The 22,294-nt window shown below is 45.2% G+C and overlaps 1 protein-coding gene across 3 annotated transcripts in view; it reads left to right on the top strand.

Moving 5' to 3' along the window:
* DCBLD1 (discoidin, CUB and LCCL domain containing 1) overlaps positions 1 to 18,726 on the top strand; it is an 83,427-nt gene extending 64,701 nt beyond the window's left edge. For all 3 annotated transcript variants that reach the window (XM_037894687.2, XM_037894688.2, XM_037894689.2), the window contains 7 exons: positions 2,792 to 2,916; positions 8,349 to 8,496; positions 8,589 to 8,705; positions 9,792 to 9,882; positions 12,531 to 12,580; positions 13,702 to 13,821; positions 16,376 to 18,726. In XM_037894687.2, coding sequence (XP_037750615.1) covers positions 2,792 to 2,916; positions 8,349 to 8,496; positions 8,589 to 8,705; positions 9,792 to 9,882; positions 12,531 to 12,580; positions 13,702 to 13,821; positions 16,376 to 16,890 — 1,166 coding nt within the window. In that variant the 3' untranslated portion in view covers positions 16,891 to 18,726. The remainder of the gene's footprint in view (positions 1 to 2,791; positions 2,917 to 8,348; positions 8,497 to 8,588; positions 8,706 to 9,791; positions 9,883 to 12,530; positions 12,581 to 13,701; positions 13,822 to 16,375) is intronic.
* The last annotated feature ends 3,568 nt before the right edge of the window (positions 18,727 to 22,294 follow it).

The raw sequence follows: 22,294 nt of genomic DNA on the forward strand, positions 1-22,294 counted from the left end.
GCTCTCCTGGACTCCTTTCCTCCTCATATTATTCTCCCCAGGGGATCCTGCCCATCAGTTCCCTGAGGTTGTCAAAGTCTGCTTTTCTGAAGTCCAGGGTCCGTATTTTGCTGCTCTCCTTTCTACCCTGTGTCAGGATCCTAAACTCGACCATCTCATGGTCACTGCCTCCCAGGTTCCCATCCACTTTTGCTTCCCCTACTAATTCTTCCCGGTTTGTGAGCAGCAGATCAAGAAGAGCTCTTCCCCTAGTTGGTTCTTCCAGCACTTGCACCAGGAAATTGTCCCCTACACTTTCCAAAAACTTCCTGGATTGTCTGTGCACCGCTGTATTGCTCTCCCAGCAGATATCAGGGTGATTGAAGTCTCCCATGAGAACCAGGGCCTGCGATCTAGTAACTTCCGTTAGTTGCCGGAAGAAAGCCTTGTCCACCTCTCCCCCTGGTCCGGTGGTCTATAGCAGACTCCCACCACGACATCACCCTTGTTGATCACACTTCTAAACTTAATTCAGAAACTCTCAAGTTTTTCTGCAGTTTCATACCAGAGCTCTGAGCAGTCATACTGCTCTCTTACATACAGTGCAACTCCCCCACCTTTTCTGCCCTGCCTGTCCTTCCTGAACAGTTTATATCCATCCATGACAGTACTCCAGTCATGTGAGTTATCCCACCAAGTCTCGGTTATTCCAGTCACATCGTAATTCCTTGACTGTGCCAGGACTTCCAGTTCAACCTGCTTGTTTCCCAGGCTTCTTGCATTTGTGTATAGGTACTTGAGATAACTTGCTGATCGTCCCTTTTTCTCAGTAAGAGGCAGGAGCCCTCCCCTCTCACGCTCTCCTGCTCATGCTTCCTCCCAGTATCCCACGTCCCAACTTACCTCATGGCTTTGATCTCCTTACCCCGATGAACCTAGTTTAAAGCCCTCCTCACTAGGTTAGCCAGGCTGTTTGCGAAGATGCTCTTCCCTCTCTTCGTTAGGTGGAGCTCATCTCTGCCTAGCACTTCTCCTTCTTGGAACACCATCCCATGGTCAAAGAATCCAAAGCCTTCTCTCCGATACCACCTGTGTAGCCATTCGGTGACTTCCACGATTTGACAGTCTCTACCCAGGCCTTTTCTTTCCACAGGGAGGATGGACGAGAACACCACTTGCACCTCAGACTCCTTTATCCTTCTTCCCAGAGCCATGTAGTCTGCAGTGATCCTCTCAAGGTCATTCTTGGCAGTATCATTGGTGCCCACGTGGAGAAGCAGGAAGGGGTAGCGATCTGAGAGCTTGATAAGTCTCGGCAGTCTCTCCGTCACATTGTGAATCCTAGCTCTTGGCAAGCAGCAGACTTCTTGGTTTTCCCGGTCGGGGCGGCAGATAGATGACTCGGTCCCCCAAGGAGAGAGTCCCTGAGCACCATCACCCGCCTCCTTCTCTTGGGAGCGGTGGTCGTGGAACCCCCATCCCGAGGACAGTGCATCTCATGCCTTCCAATCAGCAGAGTCTCCTTCTGTTGTATCAGATGTATCATCTGGTCCATTCTCCGCATTAGCACCTGTGGAGAGAACATGAAAACGGTTACTTACCTGTATCTGCGTTCCTGGTACATGGATGCTCCCCTTTCTTCTTCTGGAGGTGACATGCTGCCAAATTTCTTCACCGTTCTCCTGTCCCCGCTGCGCAGCCTGCTCTGAATCTTCAGAATGTTGTGTCCGTAGAAGCATATCCTGACGTCTGTCCAGGAAATCTTCAGTTTCTCTTGTGCAATGCAGGGTCGATAGTTGTTTCTCCAGACCTTGAACCTTCTCTTCCAATAAGGAGACTAGCTTGCACTTTGTACAGACAAAGTCGCTTCTGTCCTGTGGAAGAAAGACAAAAATGGCACATCCAGTGCAGGTCACAACAGCTGAATGCTCCCCATCCATATTACCTTCCTTCTACGAGCTTCCTCAGGAGTTGTAGTAACTACTCAGAGAAGCCAGCAAGATGTACACCTCAGTGGGCTCTCCCCAGGCGAACTCCCTCTGTTAGCCTCTCTGCTGTTCGCAGCTCCGCTGGTTCACAGCTGACTAGCTTTTTATAATAGGCCCCCTAAAGGCTCACCTGGAACAAAGCACTCCCAATTCACACTTTCCTACTAGTTTTCCAAGTCCCTTTCCTAGTAGTTTTGTTGTGTTAATGTGGTTAACTTTTATTGCAAAAAGCCCCTAAGATTTTAGCAATAAAATTGTTCAATTGTGGTTTATCTGTTTATTACATGATGCACTGCTAAACTATTAAAAGATACATATTGCTAGATTTTATAACCTTCGGTCAAGCATGTATTATTTCATAACTCTGGTCAAGCACATAATACTCATGCTAACTTATGCCAACTGCCAATTTCTATTAGGTGTCATTCTAAGTCCTTAATGCTTAAAACTATTGCCAAGCCTATTTTTACTACGTATGTTTTGGTTCTCCTCCTCCTTACTGATACAGCTTCAATAACTTCCATTATTACTTCTATAAACATGCTTAGCAGATGGATTATATTTTACCCAAAACTATAGACTCTCCAAGATCAGGTCGGGTCCACAACAGAAGCCATGAAATTCACAGTATAAAACTCATTTTCTTCCCCCAGCCTGTTGGCTTTTTTTGAACTCCAAAGTTAATTTGAGAGGTGAATTAACAGTTCTTTTAGACAGACCTGTACCTTTATTTTTAACCCACTTCCTTTTTGAGTTCTGTATGAAAATGTTCCTTTTAAAAAAAAAAAAAAACTAACAAAATATGTTTTTTCTTTTGTTACAAGGGATTAGGACTACAGGATCCACAATGCTGAAGTTTAACTTTTATGTAAAGACTTTTATTATGAACTATAAAAATAACAACTCAAAATGGAAAACTTACAAAGGAATCCTAAGCAATGAAGAAAAGGTAAAGGAGGCAAAGGGGGGATGGGAACACAAAAGAGAGAATTCTCTAAGATGCTTTGATATTGAAGAAAGATTTTCACTGTCATGAAAGATTAATCAGTCTTCATCAGTGTAACTGCATCAATGTAATTTACTGGTGCAGTATGTCTGTGGGCTTATCTACACACAAAAGTGACCCCAGGTTAAGCAAAGGTGTTATTTAAAACTAGTATAGATAAACTGGTACAAAAAGTCTGTGTGGCTACTTTTTGGGGTTAGCTCAAGGAATCGGTGTATACAAAACCAAAATACGTGCTCTTAAGCCAAAATAAATGTCCACACGGGAGTTTGCACAAGTTTAACTTAAATCGATTAAAAACTAAAATGAAAGCAGTGCAGATATCTCATGTAAACAAGGCCTACATTAGAGGGTCGCACTGATGTAACTACCTTGAATTTCCTTGTTGGTCTACTCTGAACAAATCCCAAGAGCCTGCTCCTGAGTGTCCTCTCATTATTTTTAGTGGAACATGTGGGAGCTCAGCATGTTGCAGTATCAGGCCCTAACTGAGCATCAGTTCTCATAATAACCAAAATCTTGCTGTAGAGGGGTCTTTATAGATCCTAAAATTCTGAATCGAGAAAGTGGGTTCTTATTACTTCCACGTATCCTGCTTTAAATTGTTTGGAGAGAAATTTCATTTGCACAATGTGGATTTCCTCAGGATTTTTAATATCCTACAACCTCAGTTTTTTGCCTGCAGTGAAAAATGGGTACAGTAACGGCTCTGAGCTATGCAAACTAGATATTTAAAGTTTGCGGGTTTGCACTATTCCATGATAATGATAATTCTTAAGTTTTTAAAAATTGACTTGACTGTTTTTAAATTCCACATGAATCAAAGTTTCCTTAGGGTAAACTTCTGACTGGTTCTACATTACTCCATCATTTAAAAAAAATCTCATAAGAAGCTGTTATACATGATCTTAAATAGAATTAATTCAGCCAGGGTTTCAGGTTTATACACTTTTCATTTAAACAAACTAATAAAAAGGTCCACTTGTAGAATAGGCTGCTGATCAGGCAGATTTTGTAAATACAATGAAGAGAACATAATCCAACAGTTCTTCGTCGAGTAGTTTCCCTATGGGTCCTCCACTCTACGTGTGCTCATCCCTGGCTGCTGATTGGAGAACTTCGGTAGCAGCGTCTGTTGGGCCCACGCACACGCTCTCTCTCCTCCTGCTGCGCCATGAGGCTAGCCGGTGAGTGCAGGCTAACCATCCTCAGTTCCTTCTCAACTGCCCCTGGCTAGGGATGGAACCTTTAGCTGTCCATTAGCAGATCGTTAACTCACCTTTTCATTTGAAAATCTTTAGCTTTTAGAAATCTTTTAGCTTTCTTCTGACTCTTTATTTGGCTGTGCCTAAAAGAAGAAAGAAAAGACTTTATTCTTGTGTTACCTTTCTCCAAGGCTGGAGGGGTCATGCCCAGCTCTCTGGGCTTCAAGTGTCACACTTGCAGTGAGGTGATCCCAGTCATGGCCAAGCTCTCTCAGTGCACTCGCTGCCTTCGTGAGGGCCGACCGAGATCCTGCAAGGACAGAGAGCGCCACCAGAAAATCATGTTCATGGAGGTGGCTCTCCGACCCCAGCCCTCCGGCAGGTGTGACCCTTCCAATCAACCTTCGACTTCGAAGGATAGTGGGTCGAAGAAACGGTCCAGGGACCCCTCTCACAAGTCGAAAAAGAGAGCAGGAAGTCCCCTGAACGAGCCCAGGAATAGCTGAGAGTGATCACCATCCCGCTTGTTGTCCTCTGCGCCGCCAGCACCGAGATCATCTAGCACCCATGCCTCTTGGCAACCATCGGTGTCTGGTACCGTTGATAGGCCCACGGACTGTTTGGGCACAGGCATTGACTCTTGGGCACAGAGAGAGAATGGAAAACATCCCGGTACGCAAGCTGACAGTACCACCAGCGGCACTGGGTCATCTGGCACTGGAGAGATCAGTATGGGTGAGGTCCCCATTACGTGTCCTCTCCTAAAGATTGTGCCCCCCCCGACCCAGTATTGGGAGGCACGAGTCGTGTATGCCTGTGGAGATATCCCTGCACATAAATCTCCTTGAGTTGAGAATGGTCAGGAATGCCTGAACCCATTTCTTCCCGCTGATAACAGGATCACATACAAAAATCCTGACAGACAACAGAGCCCACATGTATTATATCAACCATCAAGGAGGAGCCAGATCAGCCTCCCTATGTACAGAGGCCATGAAACTATGGAACTGGGGCACCTCTCACAACATCACCTTGTCCGCGGCTTACCTCCCGGGCACGCAAAACTCGATAGCGGACAAGCCCAGTCACAAATTCCCATATGACCACAAGTGGGAGATGCACCCGGCAGGACTTCACAACTTGTTCACACGGTGAACACCGTCCACAGATCTGTTTTCCACTTACCAGAAAAAGAAGTGTATGCAATACTGTCCCAGAGCAGGGATTGGACAGCACGCTCAGGGCGATGCTCTCCTTCCCCCGTGGGATAAGGGCCTTCTTTTCCCCTTCCCTCCATTTCCTCTTCTGCTGAAGGGTCTGCTAAAGATAAAGAGGGGACGGAGCTTACATAATTTTGATTGCTCCCACATGGCCGCGACAGACCTGGTACCCTTACCTGGTGCAGCTCATGATGTGCCCACTGATCTCCGTTCTGGCCACTTCGCACCGTCTCTCTCAGGGTGTTCCACACATTCCAACCTGGGGATCCTCTGCCTCAAAGCATGGCTCCTACATGGTCACAGCTCAAAAGAAGCACAGGAGGTTCTACTGCACAGCAGAAAGTCCTCCACACAATGCACTTACCTGCAGAAATGGTTCGGGTTCCAGATTTGGTGCATGTCTCAACAAATCTCCCTGGTGTCAGCAACTCTTCCACATATTCTGGAATATGCCCTCACCCTGAAAAAATAGGGGTTATCCCTGAGCTCTCTCAGGGTCCACCTAGCAACTATTACAGTATTTCACCAGCCCGTAGAGAGGTGCTCAGTACTATCGCACCCAACCATTAAAAGGCTCCTTAAGGGAATGTCATAAATATAAAGGGAAGGGTAACCACCTTTCTGTATACAGAACTATAAAATCCCTCCTGGCCAGAGGCAAAACCCTTTCACCTGTAAAGGGTTAAGAAGCTAAAATAACCTCGCTGGCACCTGACCAAAATGACCAATGAGGAGACAAGTTACTTTCAAAGCTGGAGGGGGTGGAACAAAGGGTCTGTCTGTCTGTGTGAGGCTTTTGCTGGGAACAGAACAGGAATGGAGTATTAGAACTTGTTAGTAAGTAATCTAGCTAGAAATGCGTTAGATTTTCTTTTGTTTAAATGGCTGGTAAATAAGCTGTGCTGAATGGAATGTATATTCCTGTTTTTGTGTCTTTTTGTAACTTAAGGTTTTGCCTAGAGGGGTTCTCTGTGTTTGGAATCTGATTACCCTGTAAGGTATTTACCATCCTGATTTTACAGAGGTGATTCTTTTACTTTTTTCTTTAATTAAAATTCTTCTTTTAAGATCCTGATTGCTTTTTCATTGTTCTTAAGATCCAAGGGTTTGGGTCTGTGTTCACCTATGCAAATTGGTGAGGATTTTTATCAAGCCTTCCCCAGGAAAGGGGGTGTAGGGCTTGGGGGGGATATTTTGGGGGGGAAGACGTCTCCAAGTGGGCTCTTTCCCTGTTCTTTGTTTAACATGCTTGGTGGTGGCAGCATAGGGTTCAAGGACAAGGCAAAGTTTGTACCTTGAGGAAGTTTTTAACCTAACCTGGTAAGAATAAGCTTAGGGGGTCTTTCATGCAGGTCCCCACATCTGTACCCTAGAGTTCAGAGTGGGGAAGGAACCTTGACAGAGAATAACAAACCTCTTCCCTCAACCTCGACTTCCATCCCCCCAGAACCTAAACCTGGTGCTGAAAGGACTGACCAGGCTCCCCCTTTGAACCTATGGCTACCTGTTCACTAGCATACCAATCGATGAAAACAGCTTTTCTGATTGCAGTTACCTTGGCTAGAAGAATAGGGGAAATAGCAGCTCTGATGGCGTATCCCCCGTACAGTGTTTTTCCCTGACAAGGTTCCACTTAGGCCGCATCCAAGGTTCATCTCTAAAGTTACCTCCTTGTTTCACATGAATCAGTCTATTTCCTTTCCCGCCTTCTACCCCAAGCCTCACCGAGACAATAGGGAGGCCATACTCCATACCTTAGATGTTATGAGAGCCCTTGCATTCTACCTCAATAGGACAAAGGCCTTCAGGAAGTTCCCTAGACTGTTCCTCTCTATGGCAGAAAGGTGTAAGGGCTCAGCGATATCAGCCCAAAGACTCTCTATGTGGGTCTTGAATTGAATCAGACAGTGCTACCAAATTCATAACATGACCCCTCTGGACTCGATCTGTACACATTCCACAAGATCAATCTCCTCATCTGTCGCCTTCCTCAGGAATGTCCCCATCTCAGAGATCTACAGAGCAGCGACAGGGCCTCAGCCAACGCCTTTGCAGAACATTACACAATCACCAGGAACTCTGCCTCTGATGCCATCTTTGGCTCCACAGTACTGTCATCTGTGACAAACCTGACTCCGAAGTCCCAGGCCTCCAAGCGGGGCACTGCTCAGGAGTCACTTAGAATGGAGCACCCATGGGGACACTACTCGAAGAAGAAGTTACTCACCTTGTGCAGTAACAATGGTTCATCGATCTGTGTCCCAATATGGGCGTTCCACTACCCGCCCTTCTCTCCTCTATTTCTGAGTTCTCATTGACTCTGCGGCCGCGAAGGAACTGAGGATGGTTGGCCAGCATGTGCTGGCTAGCCTCGTGGCGCAGCACGAGGAGAGACAGCACACGTGTGGGCCGAACAGACACTGCTACCAAAGTTCTCCAGTCAGCAGTGCAGGGATGCAGATACACCTATAGTGGATCAGCCATAGGGGGACACACATCTTGAAGAACCATCGTTACTGCACAAGGTGAGTAACTTCTTTTTGGTCACTCAATTTGATTTTGCTGAAGAAAAGAAGTAGTTTACAAAACATTTTTCATGATTTGATTTCAATAAAAAGTTTTGTTTTGCTTTTGATGCAGGAGGGATTGTTAATTCAAACACAGTAGCGTGCATTAGCACAATGCTGATCAGAAAATGAAAATGGCAAGTCTTATTTCTTTGTCCTGAATAAGCTGAATAAAGCGCAAAATGTGAACTTTAGCAAAAACTGTAAAGTAAATTTCTTTTAAAATTTACTTCTAATAGTCTTAAAGTTGCAACACGGTTTAAGATATTTTTGAATGAGTTTTAGGTTGACAAGGGTCCCTCTTTAAATGTAGGATGTTCTGTATTATTAACAAACTCACTCTGAAAACAGAGCAATTAAAGAGTTTGTGCTTTACGTTGCAGGTATTCCAAGGCAACTCTAATTATGGGGACCTAGTACGCAATAATTTTATCCCTCCTATAGTGGCCCGATACGTGCGGATCATTCCACAGACCTGGCACCAAAGAATAGCATTGAAGGTGGAGATGATTGGTTGTCGAATAACGCAAGGTAAGTGGTAAGCAATACTTTCTGGAGCCCAGTGGAGCAATGGAATCCCAAAACCCACGACAGCTCAGTTGTTTTCCCTTTTCCTTTTGCAGCTAACAACTCGTTTACTCACCCAATGTGGCAAAGACCAAGTCAAAACACAGGTGTAGCAGTTGGAAAAGAAGACAGAACCGTCACAGAACCCATCCCGTCGGAAGACACTAGCTTAGGTAACACTAGAACAGTACAGTCTCTCTAAAGTGTGCCATCTTTTTGAGATGTGTACTTCCTGTTCTACCAGCCATCTACACTTTGCCAGATCCAACTGTTCCCATCTCATCAGTGTTCTTTAATGGTTATCTTCAAATGTGAGGGTGAGGGGAGTCCTCTTTGCTTCTTTATGAAGGATAAAGAGAACTTGAAATCCTTAAATTTTTTTTTTAAACCTTCTATATATCAGGTATTACCGTCCCTATTTTGTCTCCTTTGATGGACTCAGAAAAGTAGATTGATATCTTGCTCAGACCTTTGAAGGGTCAGTGATGTTGATTTTTTCTTTTTTTTTTAAACAAAGAACTTTTCTTCCAGATGTTTTTCAGGTGTTTGACTCTAACAGAAGTAACTGATACCAGTGGGCTCAGACAAGCATTTGCCAGTGGATTTCAAAGATATTTAATGATAGCAGGGGATGGAGAGACTCAGGACTCTTCTTCAACCTTTCCCTGACCTGTCTTTTCCCCACCTCTGGCTCCTTGTCACTGTCCTGTTCTCTTTGCCTACCCAGCTCCAGTCTCACTTTACAGGTTTCTCATCCCTGTCTCCTTGCCCAGTCAGTTCTAGTCTCCCCCTCCAGGCTCTTCCTCCAGTCTGTTTCTCTCCCTTCCCCCTAAGACTGGTTCCCAGTCCTGCTCTCCCTCCCTGAGTTCATCCTGTATCAGTCCCCTCTCCCCCACAAAGTTACTAGCAATTGAAAATAGGGTCTTTATAATGGGAAGTGTCAGGCAACCTTAATAGGTGGTACTACCAGCCCAGACTATAATAAGAAAGAATTTTACCTTTGGAAGGATGTATACAGGTATTGAGCAACACAGAGACCTAGAGAAAATGTATTCGGGATCAATACAGCTGCACCTATTTACATCAAATCTAAATTTGGCTCACGGCCTCCTGCAGTATTGTGCCTTCACTTTCTCATGCACTCTCGAATCAAGATGTTTATCATCTATTCCTTTTCAGGGTATTCTCCTAAAACAAAACGTACCTAGCTCTGGAAACCTGTGCCCGTGTTACCTTTGTTGTTTTTTTTTTCCCTGCAGGGTTAAAACTTACAGCTATAGTTGTCCCGGTCCTAGTTGGGCTGTGTCTGTTCCTGCTCTCTGGGATTTGTATCTGTGCAGTCATACGAAAGTAAGAGATTTTATTTTTCATCATCTAAATTAAAAGAGCTGCAGTGGCATAGCTCGGGGGTTCTCAGCCTTTTGCTTTCTGAGCCCCCCTCAACATGCTATAAAAATTCCATGGCTCAGCTGTGCCACAACTGTTTTTCTGCATACAAAAGCCAGGGCCAGCGTTAATGGGAATCAAGCAGGGCAATTGCCTGGGGCCCCATGCCATAGGCAGCCCTGTGAAGCTAAGGACTTGTCTACGCTGGCACTTCACAGCGCTGCAACTTTCTCGCTCAGGGCTGTGAAAAACCGCGCCCTCGGGCGCAGCAAGTTTCAGCACTGTAAAGTGCCAGTGTAGACAGTGCTGGACGTAGACGCGCCCCTCATGGAGGTGGGTTTTTTAGTGTGCTGGGAGAGCTCTCTCCCAGCGCTCTGCCGCGACCACACAAGCCATGTAGTAGCACTTTAACGTTGCCAGTATAGACTAGCCAAATACAGAGGTGATGTAAAATAGCACCCTTTACGCTAGCTCAGATTCCTATGTAAGTGGTTAATCTGCTCAAACCTACCTAACCCCATTTACTGACTACTAACGGCATCTAGGCTGGTGTAACTTGCACACCTAGGAACCAAAAGAAAGTAGAGTGGAAGCTATTTTAATTGTTGTCTCGTCCCCCTCTTATTGGTGGTGTTGCTACATTCATCTCTGCTGGTTCCTTGATATGTGAATTAGACCAGCTTTGACTCAGTGGGCCAAATTCAGCTGCCATGTAAGAGGGTGCATAAAACACATGTTGGGAAGTAAAGCTCAGCAGCTGTCACACACGTTGAGAGGGCTGGAAAAAGGTAAATTTCACTCGCTTAGACTCCCCCATGTCTTCCATTAATTTGAGCTCTGCCCAGTGGATACAAATGTCAGCAGATGAAGTTTGGGGGTAGGGACAAAGTTCCCTTTGACATCACCTCCCTATGAAAAGGGTTTGCATCTCCTCAGAGTCCAGTACCAAATCTAGGGTTTCTAACAACTGTGCAAAGAATTCAGGATAGCAATCCTAACACAACCAGGAAGATAACATCCGAGCTGGCATACAGGGACATGAACAAACCAAATGAACTGCTAAGAGATCACCATTTTCCAGTGCCTTTTCCCAGCTCAGACAGCTGGGGGGAAACAAATGTAACAAGTTTCAGAGTAGCGGCCGTGTTAGTCTGTATCCGCAAAAAGAACAGGAGTACTTGTGGCACCTTAGAGACTAACACATTTATTAGAGCATAAGCTTTTGTGGGCTACAGCCCACTTCATCGGATGCATAGAATGGAACATATAGTTAGATATATACATATACAGATAAGTTGGAAGTTATCATACAAACTGTGAGAGGCTAATTAGTTAAGATGAGCTATTATCAGCAGGAGAAAAAACCTTTTATAGTGATAATCAAGATGGTCCATTTAGACAGCTGACAAGAAGGTGTGAGGATACTTAAGGAAATAGATTCAATATGTGTAATGACCCAGCCACTCCCAGTCTCTATTCAAGCCTAAGTTAATGGTATCTAGTTTGCATATTAATTCAAGCTCAGCAGTTTCTCATTGGCGCCTGTTTTTGAAGCTTTTCTGTTGCAAAATTGCCACCCTTAAATCTTTTACTGAGTGGCCAGAGAGGTTGAAGTGTTCTCCTACCAGTTTTTGAATGTTATGATTCCTGATGTCAGATTTGTGTCCATTTATTCTTTTGCGTAGAGACTGTCCAGTTTGGCCAATGTACATGGCAGAGGGGCATTGCTGGCACATGATGGCATATATCACATTGGTAGATGTGGAGGTGAATGAGCCTCTGATAGTGTGACTGATGTGATTAGGCCCTATGATGTCCCCTGAATAGATATGTGGACACAGTTGGCAATGGGCTTTGTTGCAAGGATAGATTCCTGGGTTAGTGTTTTTGTTGTGTAGTTGCTGGTGAGTATTTGCTTCAGGTTGGGGGGCTGTCTGTAAGCAAGGACTGGCCTGTCTGCCAAGATCTGTGAGAGTGAGGGATCATTTTTCAGGATAGGTTTTAATCTTTGATGATGCGTTGGAGAGGTTTTAGTTGGGGGCTGAAGGTGATGGCTAGTGGCGTTCTGTTATTTTCTTTGTTGGGCCTGTCCTATAGTAGGTGACTTCTGGGTACTCTTCTGGCTCTGTCAATCTGTTTCTTCACTTCAGCAGGTGGGTATTATAGTTTTAAGAATGCTTGATAGAGATCTTGTAGGTGTTTGTCTCTGTCTGAGGGATTGGAGCAAATGCGGTTGTATTTTAGAGCTTGGCTGTAGACAATGGATCGTGTGGTGTGTCCTGGATGGAAGCTGGAGGCATGTAGGTAAGTATAGCCGTCAGTAGGTTTCCGGTATAGGATGGTGTTTATGTGACCATTGCTTATTAGCACAGTAGTGTCCAGGAAATGGACCGCTTGTGTGGATTGGTCTAGGCTGAGGTTGATGGTGGGATGGAAATTGTAACAAGATTCAGCATTCACGTCCCCTACTGTAATAAGTGCTGTTACCCAGAAACTAATGGGGGATGATTTTCCTCACCTGGTAAACACGATGGTTCACTCCACTGACACTAAGGCATGAAGGTGAAGTGCTGTGAGGGACAAAACCTGACAAACATATTCCTGCCTTACAGGAGAGAGGCAAAAGAAGGTGCTTATGGCTCATCTGATGCACAAAACACAGGTTAGTGGAGAATCATGCTCTCTCCTTTCTATGGGTTGATGGGAAGGATCAAACAATTGAACATCAATTGCATCATTTTCCTTTCGTTTTAATTCACAGTATCACAAAGGGATTAGGGAAAATGATACCACTACTAGTGCCACCCGAAAACAGCAGCCCTAGCAAACCAGTTACCTGGCTTCCACAACAGAAATGCAATTTGCAAGTGAAAGAGAGACTTTGGGTCACAAACTTTGAGAGTGTTCCCACTGGAAAAAACACCTACCCTCCAGCAAATTGCTCCTTTCCTTTCCCTCTTCTGCAGCACAGGGGTTAGCCTCTCCCTAAGGAGGCCAAGACATGGTTTTAATGTGGCTTCCTCTGCTGACCCTCTCCCTAATTCCTAAAAAAAAAAAAAAAAAGCCCAGTAATACTGAATTGTGCTTCATTCATCATATCTGAAGAGAATATTGGCTGGGGGGTTTTGCTTTTGGAAGATGCCTGCAAACATCCTTTTGAAGTAACATCTTTTGTGTCTCAGTTGATTAGGCTGTCTAGGGCGGGTTTCATTTAGAGTAGGGAATCTGAGTTCAGCTGCTGTTTAGTTCCTCTCTAGTGGAGCACCATGCTCCTCTGCCAATTAGATGGTGAAACATCCATCTGAAACAGAAGAAAGCAAAAGAAATTAACTTCCCCTCCACTTGTCTCGGAAGTAATCTTGAAACAGACCAACACAGAATACTCCTCTCTCAACAGGTGCCAAAGGATAATATTATCCTGTAAGGGGGGAGGGTCCGAGAGCCCAGTCTCCAGCCTAAGCCTGAATATCTACTCTGCAAGTTCATAACCCTGATGCCCAGGCCTCAGTCAGCTGCAGGTGTTTTACTGAAGTGTAGACTTACCTTAAATGTTCAGGTGGACCCTGCTGCCATGCACTAAAATTTCCCTAGTGCACTTTAATTTACTCCTGTTTCAAAGCAGTGTAATTCAAAGTGTACTGGTTAGTGCACAGCAGCAGGGTCCACACGGACACTTAGTGCACGGCAGCTAGTGCAGGGTAGATTTACACCCAGCTTCCGGTGAACTAAGTGTTCATTTGGACAAGACTTTAATGTTTTCTGCGTTCATTTTATTTCTTCTAGGTTGTTGGAAACAGATCAAGCAGCCCTTTGTCAGACATCAGTCAACAGAATTTACCATCAGCTATAATAATGAAAAGGAGACTCCACAAAAGCTGGATCTAGTCACAAGTGACATGGCAGGTAACAGTTACATTCTTTGAGATGGATTCACCTTCTTCTGGATGTATAGTATATAATGGGGAGGGGGCAGGCAAATACTATCTGAGCAAAACTCTGGCTGCATCAAGAGTAAGCGTGTGAGGCAGGACCCAAGAATTAATGTGCCTTCCCTTGTGCATTGAACTAGTGAAATGGGAGACTATATTGGAAAAATGTACAGGAGAGTTCTTAACTCTCTCTCTCTTTTTTTAGTTTTGAAATTAAAACTTCCCTCCATGATGTAGAGAGAGATTTGTTTTCTCCTGGTGAAACAGTTATAATTTAAAAAAAGAACAGGAGGACTTGTGGCACCTTAGAGACTAACAAATTTATTTGAGCATAAGCATAAGCTTCTGTATTGATAGACACAATACAAAAACCTGACTAGAATAGACTAGATTGCCATTGCTGATTGGGATTTTCTGTTTCTTTAGTCATGTTTGTATTTAATGTCTCATTTCTTCCCAGAAGTTGAGTGACCTGAACAAAGAGTCAGTTTCTCCAACAGTTTGAGCTAATGCCCAGCTAGAGATCCTGTTGAGACCTCTGTTCATGTCACTTAGTGTCTGAACCATTGTGGAAGCCAGGCCCCCTGAAGTCAATGTAGTTAAGTAAAACAATGATGTATTAATCTGCTGTGTTACCTTAGCTGCAACTCATTGTTTGGACAGAGCAAATTCCAGCCCTCAGTCCCTGTTTGCATCCCAAAGGGATTCTTCATTCCTTCTCTAAGCACCTCTTATCCCTGCCTATGTTTTCTCTGTCTGGAAAGGTTCATGAGCCCAACCATTTTATGGGATCAGTCAGCATTGCATGGATCTTCCCTGCAAGACTAATTTGCTATCCCCAGCACCCCAAAATTCCAGCTTGCCTTTGAGATCAGTTGTCAGAGAAATGCAGTGAAGATCAAATAAAGTAAACTTTGACTAGGGTTTAATTTGAATTCCATATGACACTACCATGGATGTATTGGTGCTAGCTGTAACAGGATCCTTCTGAATAAATAATGTTACGATGGTCTATAAAAAGTGTATTATATGAGAGGGGTGAATAAATATTACTTGTACATGTGGTTATGTGAGGAGATACCCTGCATGGATCCACGCTTTTTGCCTAATGGCCAATGCTTTATAGAGGGTTCCAAGCACTCATGCCGTGGGGTGAAAATTTCTAAATTCTGGGGATTTATATAAGGCAGTGTTTGAAATTTGGTATTTTACGTATACTGGGCTTAAAAGCAAACGGTAAAGCTGAAAAAAGTGAGTTAATCCCAGGAATGTGTGCTGAAGGCACCTCTGTAACCAGGTTGTGGAGGGCATTCACCTTAGAAATATGTTTTTTTTTAAATCCCTGATATAATTCTTCGCTGTCAAAGTCTCTAGTAGTTACTAGTTCCTAAAGAAATCCCAGAATGGATCAGGATACTTCATCAAATCCTATTAGGAGTTCCATGGAACTAAAGGTGGGAGTGGCATCAGAGAATTATTTGTTGTTTATTTAGTACACCAATAGTCTCAGCACTGTACAGATAAAGACAAGACCTTCTCTGTCCCAAAGAGCTTACAGTGTAGTTTGAGATGCAAAACAAGAAGTGCCAGAGAATTTCAATGGGAGATGTAGGTCTGAATTCAGCTCATGTCAGAGAAACTGAATTGAACTTCTTAAGGACTACACCAAAACGTGGCAGTTTCTATCAGTGCTGTGTAACAGAGCTGTGCAGGTCAGTTCATCTGCAAAGAGAAGAGGACAGATTTTAGTCTCTTAGATTCAGGCTAGTGAAAATGTTGCAATTTTCTCTTATTGTTTTTGTTTTTAAGTAATTTTCACCAAGGTAATCCTTTAGCAGGGGCTTTCTTGATTGGAGTTGCAAACACCCCTGTTGACACTGCAGATCCTCTGATCTTACCTCTGGCTCCTCCATGATTCATTTGCTGGTTCTGATCCTCTTCCTGCTATCCTCCCAGATCTAGGTGACCTGTCCAGTAATCTCCTTCCTTGCTGTTCCCACTCTTCCCTCGCCTCCAGCTCCAAGCCGACATCACACATTACACACTTCCCTTGACCCGTTGGACTCCAACACCTTCCTTCTTGGTTGTTGTCCCGTTCAGCTTTCTCCTTCCACTTGCCATTTGACTGGCCTAAGATTCCTTTTTAGTAATGCAGGAACTGGGGGTAGGGGAGGAGGTTAACCATCCTGTAGGCATCGCAGAGAACTTCTCACGTGTGAAAAAAATTCGTATCAACTTGATGCAAGTTCCCTTGCCAAACTTATCAAGAAGCCCATATCCTGCTGACACTGAACTTTTATCCTCTCTCTAGAACCATAACTACCTCTGACAAATAATGATTCCTTCACTGAATGAAGGAGGTTGGCAAGAACGGAGTTTTCTTACATTCGGAATGAGAATTCCTATTGATATTGTAGCTGGGTCTCTTAACGTTTTTAAACTCTGCTTCCTGTTATATTATATATGGTGAAATCAAACAAACCAATAGATTGTCTATATATTTTTGAGCTTTTAATGCTTCTTTCTAGATTATCAGCAGCCTCTCATGATCGGAACTGGGATGGTAGCAAGAAAAGGATCCACATTCAGACCAATGGACACAGAGGATGAGGAGAAGAAAGGTAGTTCAGAGATCGAGAACCACTATCACTGCCCGCACAGAGCTAACCGTCATGAATATGCACTGCCCTTGACCAACCAGGAGCCTGAATATGCCACCCCTATTATAGAGAGGCATCTAGGAAGAGACAACACTTTTCCCTCTGAGAATGACTACAATGTACCTGTAACTTCTTCTGCTCATAAACATTCCCTTTCTGCTGGCAGTTTCAGTAATTCGGGTAGGACTGATGTCAGGAATGGGGACTATCAAACACCGCAGAGTCTAACAAACTATGATAAACCTAAAGTTAACAGTGTTTTGACCTCAGTGAGTACTGACTATCAGAAACCGCAAACTAATTCACTGGTGAATGAGGGTTATTCAACACCCAGAGACTGCCTAAAACCAGTAAACCAGACAGCAATGACAGCACTCTTGTGACTTGCTGAGTTGAGAGACTTGCTGCTCAAGTGAACAGTGTTACTATATAGCTACTGGAATGCATGTATTATAGATTAAAAGGATTCCACTCCAGCAGCTAGAAGACCAACTCAGCCTGTGTACATAATATTGCAGTTCTGTTGTGTTGTGACACTTGAAGACCAGAGTACACTGATAATCACGGACTATAGCAAGTGAAAATTATCAGTGAAGACTCTGCTTTCTGTAACTGGTTTGTAATATGTGCAATTTGTACATAGTTTTTATTTAAGAAACATTACTGAGTTTCTTTCCATCAGTTTTGTTCTATGTATTTACGTGGTAGGGAAAACAGCTCTTGCAGAAGTTCCTGTACAAAAAAATCTTATGCTCATCTGAACTTTATTTTATCTTCTATTATGTTAGCAGTCTTAAACTGTAATCTCCTATGGCTGTGGTGGTTCATTTCCTTTCCCACGGTAGCTGGAAATAAGGCATTTTTATAGTTTTATTCGTGAAGAGTGAAAGAAATAAAACTACTTGAAGCATAAATGTGCACAAGAGGGTGTATGAGCAATTCATGGTGATGCTCAAACCAAACTTAGCAGCTACTTTTTTAGTAGCAGTCTTTACATGCTTGGATTTAATTTGATGTTAGGATGCAAGATGAGTCTGTCCATGTTATTGTGGAAAAGATTTAAACCAGTCTTAGTTCAAGCAGAGTGTTTTTTGTTGTGGTGATCACTGCAATGTCATCTTTTTTGGATGCATCTGTGAATCTGGCTTTTCAAGAAGTGTCTGTAGAGCTAAAATGTGAATTAGGACAATTTACAGACAGCGTAAGTTTTAAACTTTTCATTGAACTCTTGGGTTATTTCTCTTTTAAGTTTAGAGTTTTGTCCCTTTTGTCTGAAGTATTTGCAGACCAGACAGTGCAATGTGTATGTGGTTTGCTATGGCATTTAAAATTGTTGGAGATCACATCAGCAAAGTTGTTTTCAGATCGTTTTTTTTTTTCTGCTGGGAAGGTCATCCTGGATTCTTGTTTGTGCACTATGCCAGCAGTGCATTGGGACCCTTCACCCACCTGGAGCCTTCCTGAAATTAACAGGGCTGCAGGTGGATGCAGGGGCTTTCCATTGCTGTTCTCCCTGCAACACTGGGGCCTTGTTTCATACTCAGAAGCGTATTGTAAAATGTCAAGAAGCCCTACTCTTGTTGGGAGGAAGAACAATCTTGTATTGAAGGCACAGAGCTGAGAACCAGTAAGTAGCTCGCAGTTCTGTTAACAGATGTGTGGCCTTGGGCAAATCACTTAGCTTCTCAGGATCTTTAGTTTCCCCATCCATAAAATGGAAATGATATTGACCAGCCTCAGAGAACTGTAGTGAGGCTAAATTAATTGTTTGTAAAGCGCTTGGAGATCCTTGGATGGAAGGTGCTGTAAAAGTACAAAGTATTATTACTATTATTTTATTACTATAATTTACTTAAGAACATGCCATACCTGGTCCTAAAACGAGCTCTTAACTAGTTTTCCTGTGCTCGTTTCACTGTGCATGTGCTGTGGACTGGAATGGTGCAATGGCCTTCTGCTGGTGCTGAACTAAACTGTGGAGTGTGTGTGTGTGTGTGTGTGTGTGTGTGTTGGTGTGTCTCTCCTGTGCGGAAAAGTCAGTGTAACTATGTAGCCTTCCCATGTTGCTGTCCCTTCAATTTCTGTGAAATGGATGAAACACTTCAAGTCCTGAAGTAAAACTGCAGCAGCCTATTTGCTACACCACATTGGGTGGTATTGTTTACTTTCTGTTGTTTACATACATGTGTAAATAAAGGACACCGACCTTTGTAACTGTATCAGGCAGGACTGGAGTCTAGCTCTGTTTTATCATCACTTCACACCCCCACTGTTGCATATCCTGCCGGAGGAGAAATTTGACAAACACCCCGAAATAGGTGTTCCTTACTATGTGCAAAAGTAACAGTTAGGCTGCTAATGTGACTACAGGCCTTGCTTAAAAAAAAAAAAAAAAAAAAAATTAGCATCACTCCACCTCATTTAGTCTCTTTGACCCGTAACTTTTGGGGCAGGGGAAGAGAGCCAAGGAAGAAACTAAGATTAAACTCTGTGTTGGATTTATATAATGAGTAAGGGATGAGGGTGCTCTTCTCATGAGCATGATACCAATACTCCACCCACACAATTAGTCCGACTTGTTAGCAAACAAGCAAAGGCTTGTACACACTCCCACTTATAAAAAGAAAAGGAGGACTTGTGGCACCTTAGAGACGAACCAATTTATCTGAGCATAAGCTTTCGTGAGCTACAGCTCACTTCATCGGATGAAGTAAGCTGTAGCTCACGAAAGCTTATGGTCAGATAAATTGGTTAGTCTCTAAGGTGCCACAAGTCCTCCTTTTCTTTTTGCGAATACAGACTAACACGGCTGCTACTCTGACTCCCACTTATGTCACTCAAGGGGGTGAATAAGCCACCCCCTTGAGCAATGTAAATTACACCGACCTAAGCCCCAGTGTGGGCAGTGCTCTGTTGGCGGGAGAGGCTCTCAGGTAGGTGGTTTTATTATCTCTCCCATTGGTAGGGCTCAATTTCACAGCCAAGAAAAACATGTCACGGACCGTGAAATAAGATCTCCCCAAAATCAGCCAGGCTGGGGGAGGATGGGACTTGTCCTTCCCCGACATGGCTGTTATCAGAGGGAGATCCACAGGCAGCGCGGAAGTGAAGGTGTACCATCCGCGCTTCTGTGCTGCAGCAGCCCCAGGGCTAGGCTCTGGGCTTCTGCCCCCGTGGGTCTTCCCAGAGCTCAGGGCGCTAGCTCCTGCCACAGCTCCGGGCTGCTGCTCCTCCCCCAGCACACACAACGTCTCCTGCTGGGGTTGGTGGCCACCAGGGCTCAGGGCTTCCAGCCCCCGCAACTCCTGCCCCCCAGCTCGGGGCTGCCTGTCTACTCCCCGCCCCCACCTCCCCCATGGCTCCTGCCTGGCCTCGGGGACCTGGGCTGGGGGCTGCAACCTCCTGCGGCTCCAGCCAGGACTCAGGGCTTCCACCCACTGTGGCTCCTGCCCGGGTTCTGGGCCCCCCAGGCTCAGAGCTTCTGCCCCCAATTCTGGCTCCTGCCTGGGCTTGGGGCTTCATTTTTCAAATTGTCCAGGGCCCCATGGGCCCATGCGTTAAGCCACCGTTGACCTTGACTAGCAGCTCAGAACCCCCGGCTGGGGTGCTCTCAGCAGCATGGGAGAGATCGGACCTACCTCCATCTCCAGGAGCCTCCTCCAGCTGCAGGAAACTCCACAGCTGCTGCCATCATGGCAATCCTGCAACAACTTTGGGACCCCCCCATCCCCTTTTGAGTCCGGACCCCCACAGTTACAACACTGTGAAATTTCAGATGTAAACAGCTGTAATCATGAAATTGACCAATTTTAAGACCCTGTGGCCATGAAATTGACCACAGTGAACCCTGAATTTGGTAGGGCCCTACCCACTGGCATAGACGCACTGCAGCTTCTAGTGTAGACTAGCCCTAAATCATCAAAGCTATGCCCAGGCTGTCGGGAAGAGGCACTGAGATAGCGTATCAATGTCAAGCTATTCAGCGACTGATGACATGGCTTGTACTATAATAATAATCATCTGGCACGCCTCAGCCAGTTGATTCCTCCATCTGCAAAGTCCTTCTGTATGACTATCACTGTGCGGTTCGTGTTAGCGCCTGCTTATTTATCATCTTGCTAGCAGCCAAACGTGCCTCAACACCCAGCCTGGTTAATCCCAATACAATGTTTTGTGTTTTTAATAGTCACAAGAAAGTGCTTTAAAAAACTCCCCAAATATTTTCAGTCTCCTTCCCCCACATTTTAGTGAATTAACCCTGAAGGAGTGAGTGCCATGTGGTGGGATAAGGCCAGGCTCCCAGGCTTTTTGCCACTAACCCCCCGCCCCCCCTTTTTTTTTAAATGGGCCATATGCTGCTCAATCTCCACTGCAGCTTCTCAGTCGGTCACTACTTCCTCGATACAGTTCTGGGCACTGAGCACAGACAGACTATAAAGCCACACACATGCTATGCATTTGCTACACAAAGCCCATTGCTCTTTGTACATCATGGAATTCTGTGTTAAGGGCCCTGCCAAGGGGCCCTGAGCCTAATAAGGGGGTGTGGTATTTGGTGGCTCACTATGGGAGAAGACAAAAAAGACCACAGAGGCCAGGTCCTACAGGATTTCTAGCCCCCACAGAACTTTTGGGGTAGGCTTGAGATCTCACAGGACTTGGAGCCATAAGATCTCATGGAACTTGGCACAAGATTTGGAGCCATGATAAGATGCGTCCTCAGGATCACTTCCTGTTTGCTGGCTTCCAGCTGGCCACCCACCATCCCTCTCCTGCCTGCCCAGATGGGACTGCAGCGGGGCAGCCTCCTGGGCTCTGCCTACTGCTGCTGCAGGTGGGCCAGCAGCTCTGCAAGCCGGCAGGACCATGTCCACATCGCTTTCCCTTGGAGTGATTCACTTTCATGGTGCCCCATGCAAAGCTGCTCAGGCCAGGTCCTGAGTCAAGGTAAGGGCTGCCTCAGCCTACCCTGTGGGGCTCGGGGTGCTAGGGCGGTGGGGATTAGGAATTCCTAGGTAGGACAGAGCTGAGCTCCATGGCCCAGGCAGAGCCTGACTGCCTCGGGCTATGGACCATGCCCATACGGGACTGTTTGCTGCCCTGTGGGACTTGAATTGGTTGCAGCACCAGCTGTTGGATGTGAGCTTGGCTGGCCTCACCTCAACCAAATGCGCCCCCCCCAAACGTGGGGTGGAATTTATTTAGTGCCTCTGCCTTGCTACGCTAGTCTATTTGGTTCCTACCCCGGGCCCATCACCGCTCCAGCAGGGCAGCGTAGGAGCTGAGTTGATTGGCCTGATCTGGGCTTGGGGCAGACGCTCCCTGGTGTGGTTCTTGCTCCTAGTACACAGCCCCTTTCTATCTGATCATTCCCTATGTGTGTGGTCTCCCCATACCTCCTGTGGGGCACTGGCCATGCTTGCAGCCTAAACCAGGCACAATATAGACACTGGCACTTTTGGAAGTGAAAACGGAACACTCCGCTTCCTGGCAGTAGCTAGTGTGTCTGGGGTTCATGCTGCTGCTGGTGACTTTGTCCCTCTGAGATGTGGTCAGAAGACGGATAGACTCAAACACGTATTGAGGAGTGTCCATTTCCACTCCCAAGGCCCTTTCTACTGCAATTTAAGGGGTTACAGCCCTGCTTCAGGCTGACGCACTCAGGGTTTTGCACACTTAGGGCAAATTTCCTTACTTTAGTTAGGCCCTTAGCCTGCAGAGCCTGCATCATGTCTGTCCTACCCCAACAATGGGGAACTTCTACTCCTAAGCATACTGCGTTCATAA

Source organism: Chelonia mydas, chromosome 3 (assembly GCF_015237465.2).
Source record: "Chelonia mydas isolate rCheMyd1 chromosome 3, rCheMyd1.pri.v2, whole genome shotgun sequence".
Classification (NCBI taxonomy): Eukaryota; Metazoa; Chordata; order Testudines; family Cheloniidae; genus Chelonia; species Chelonia mydas.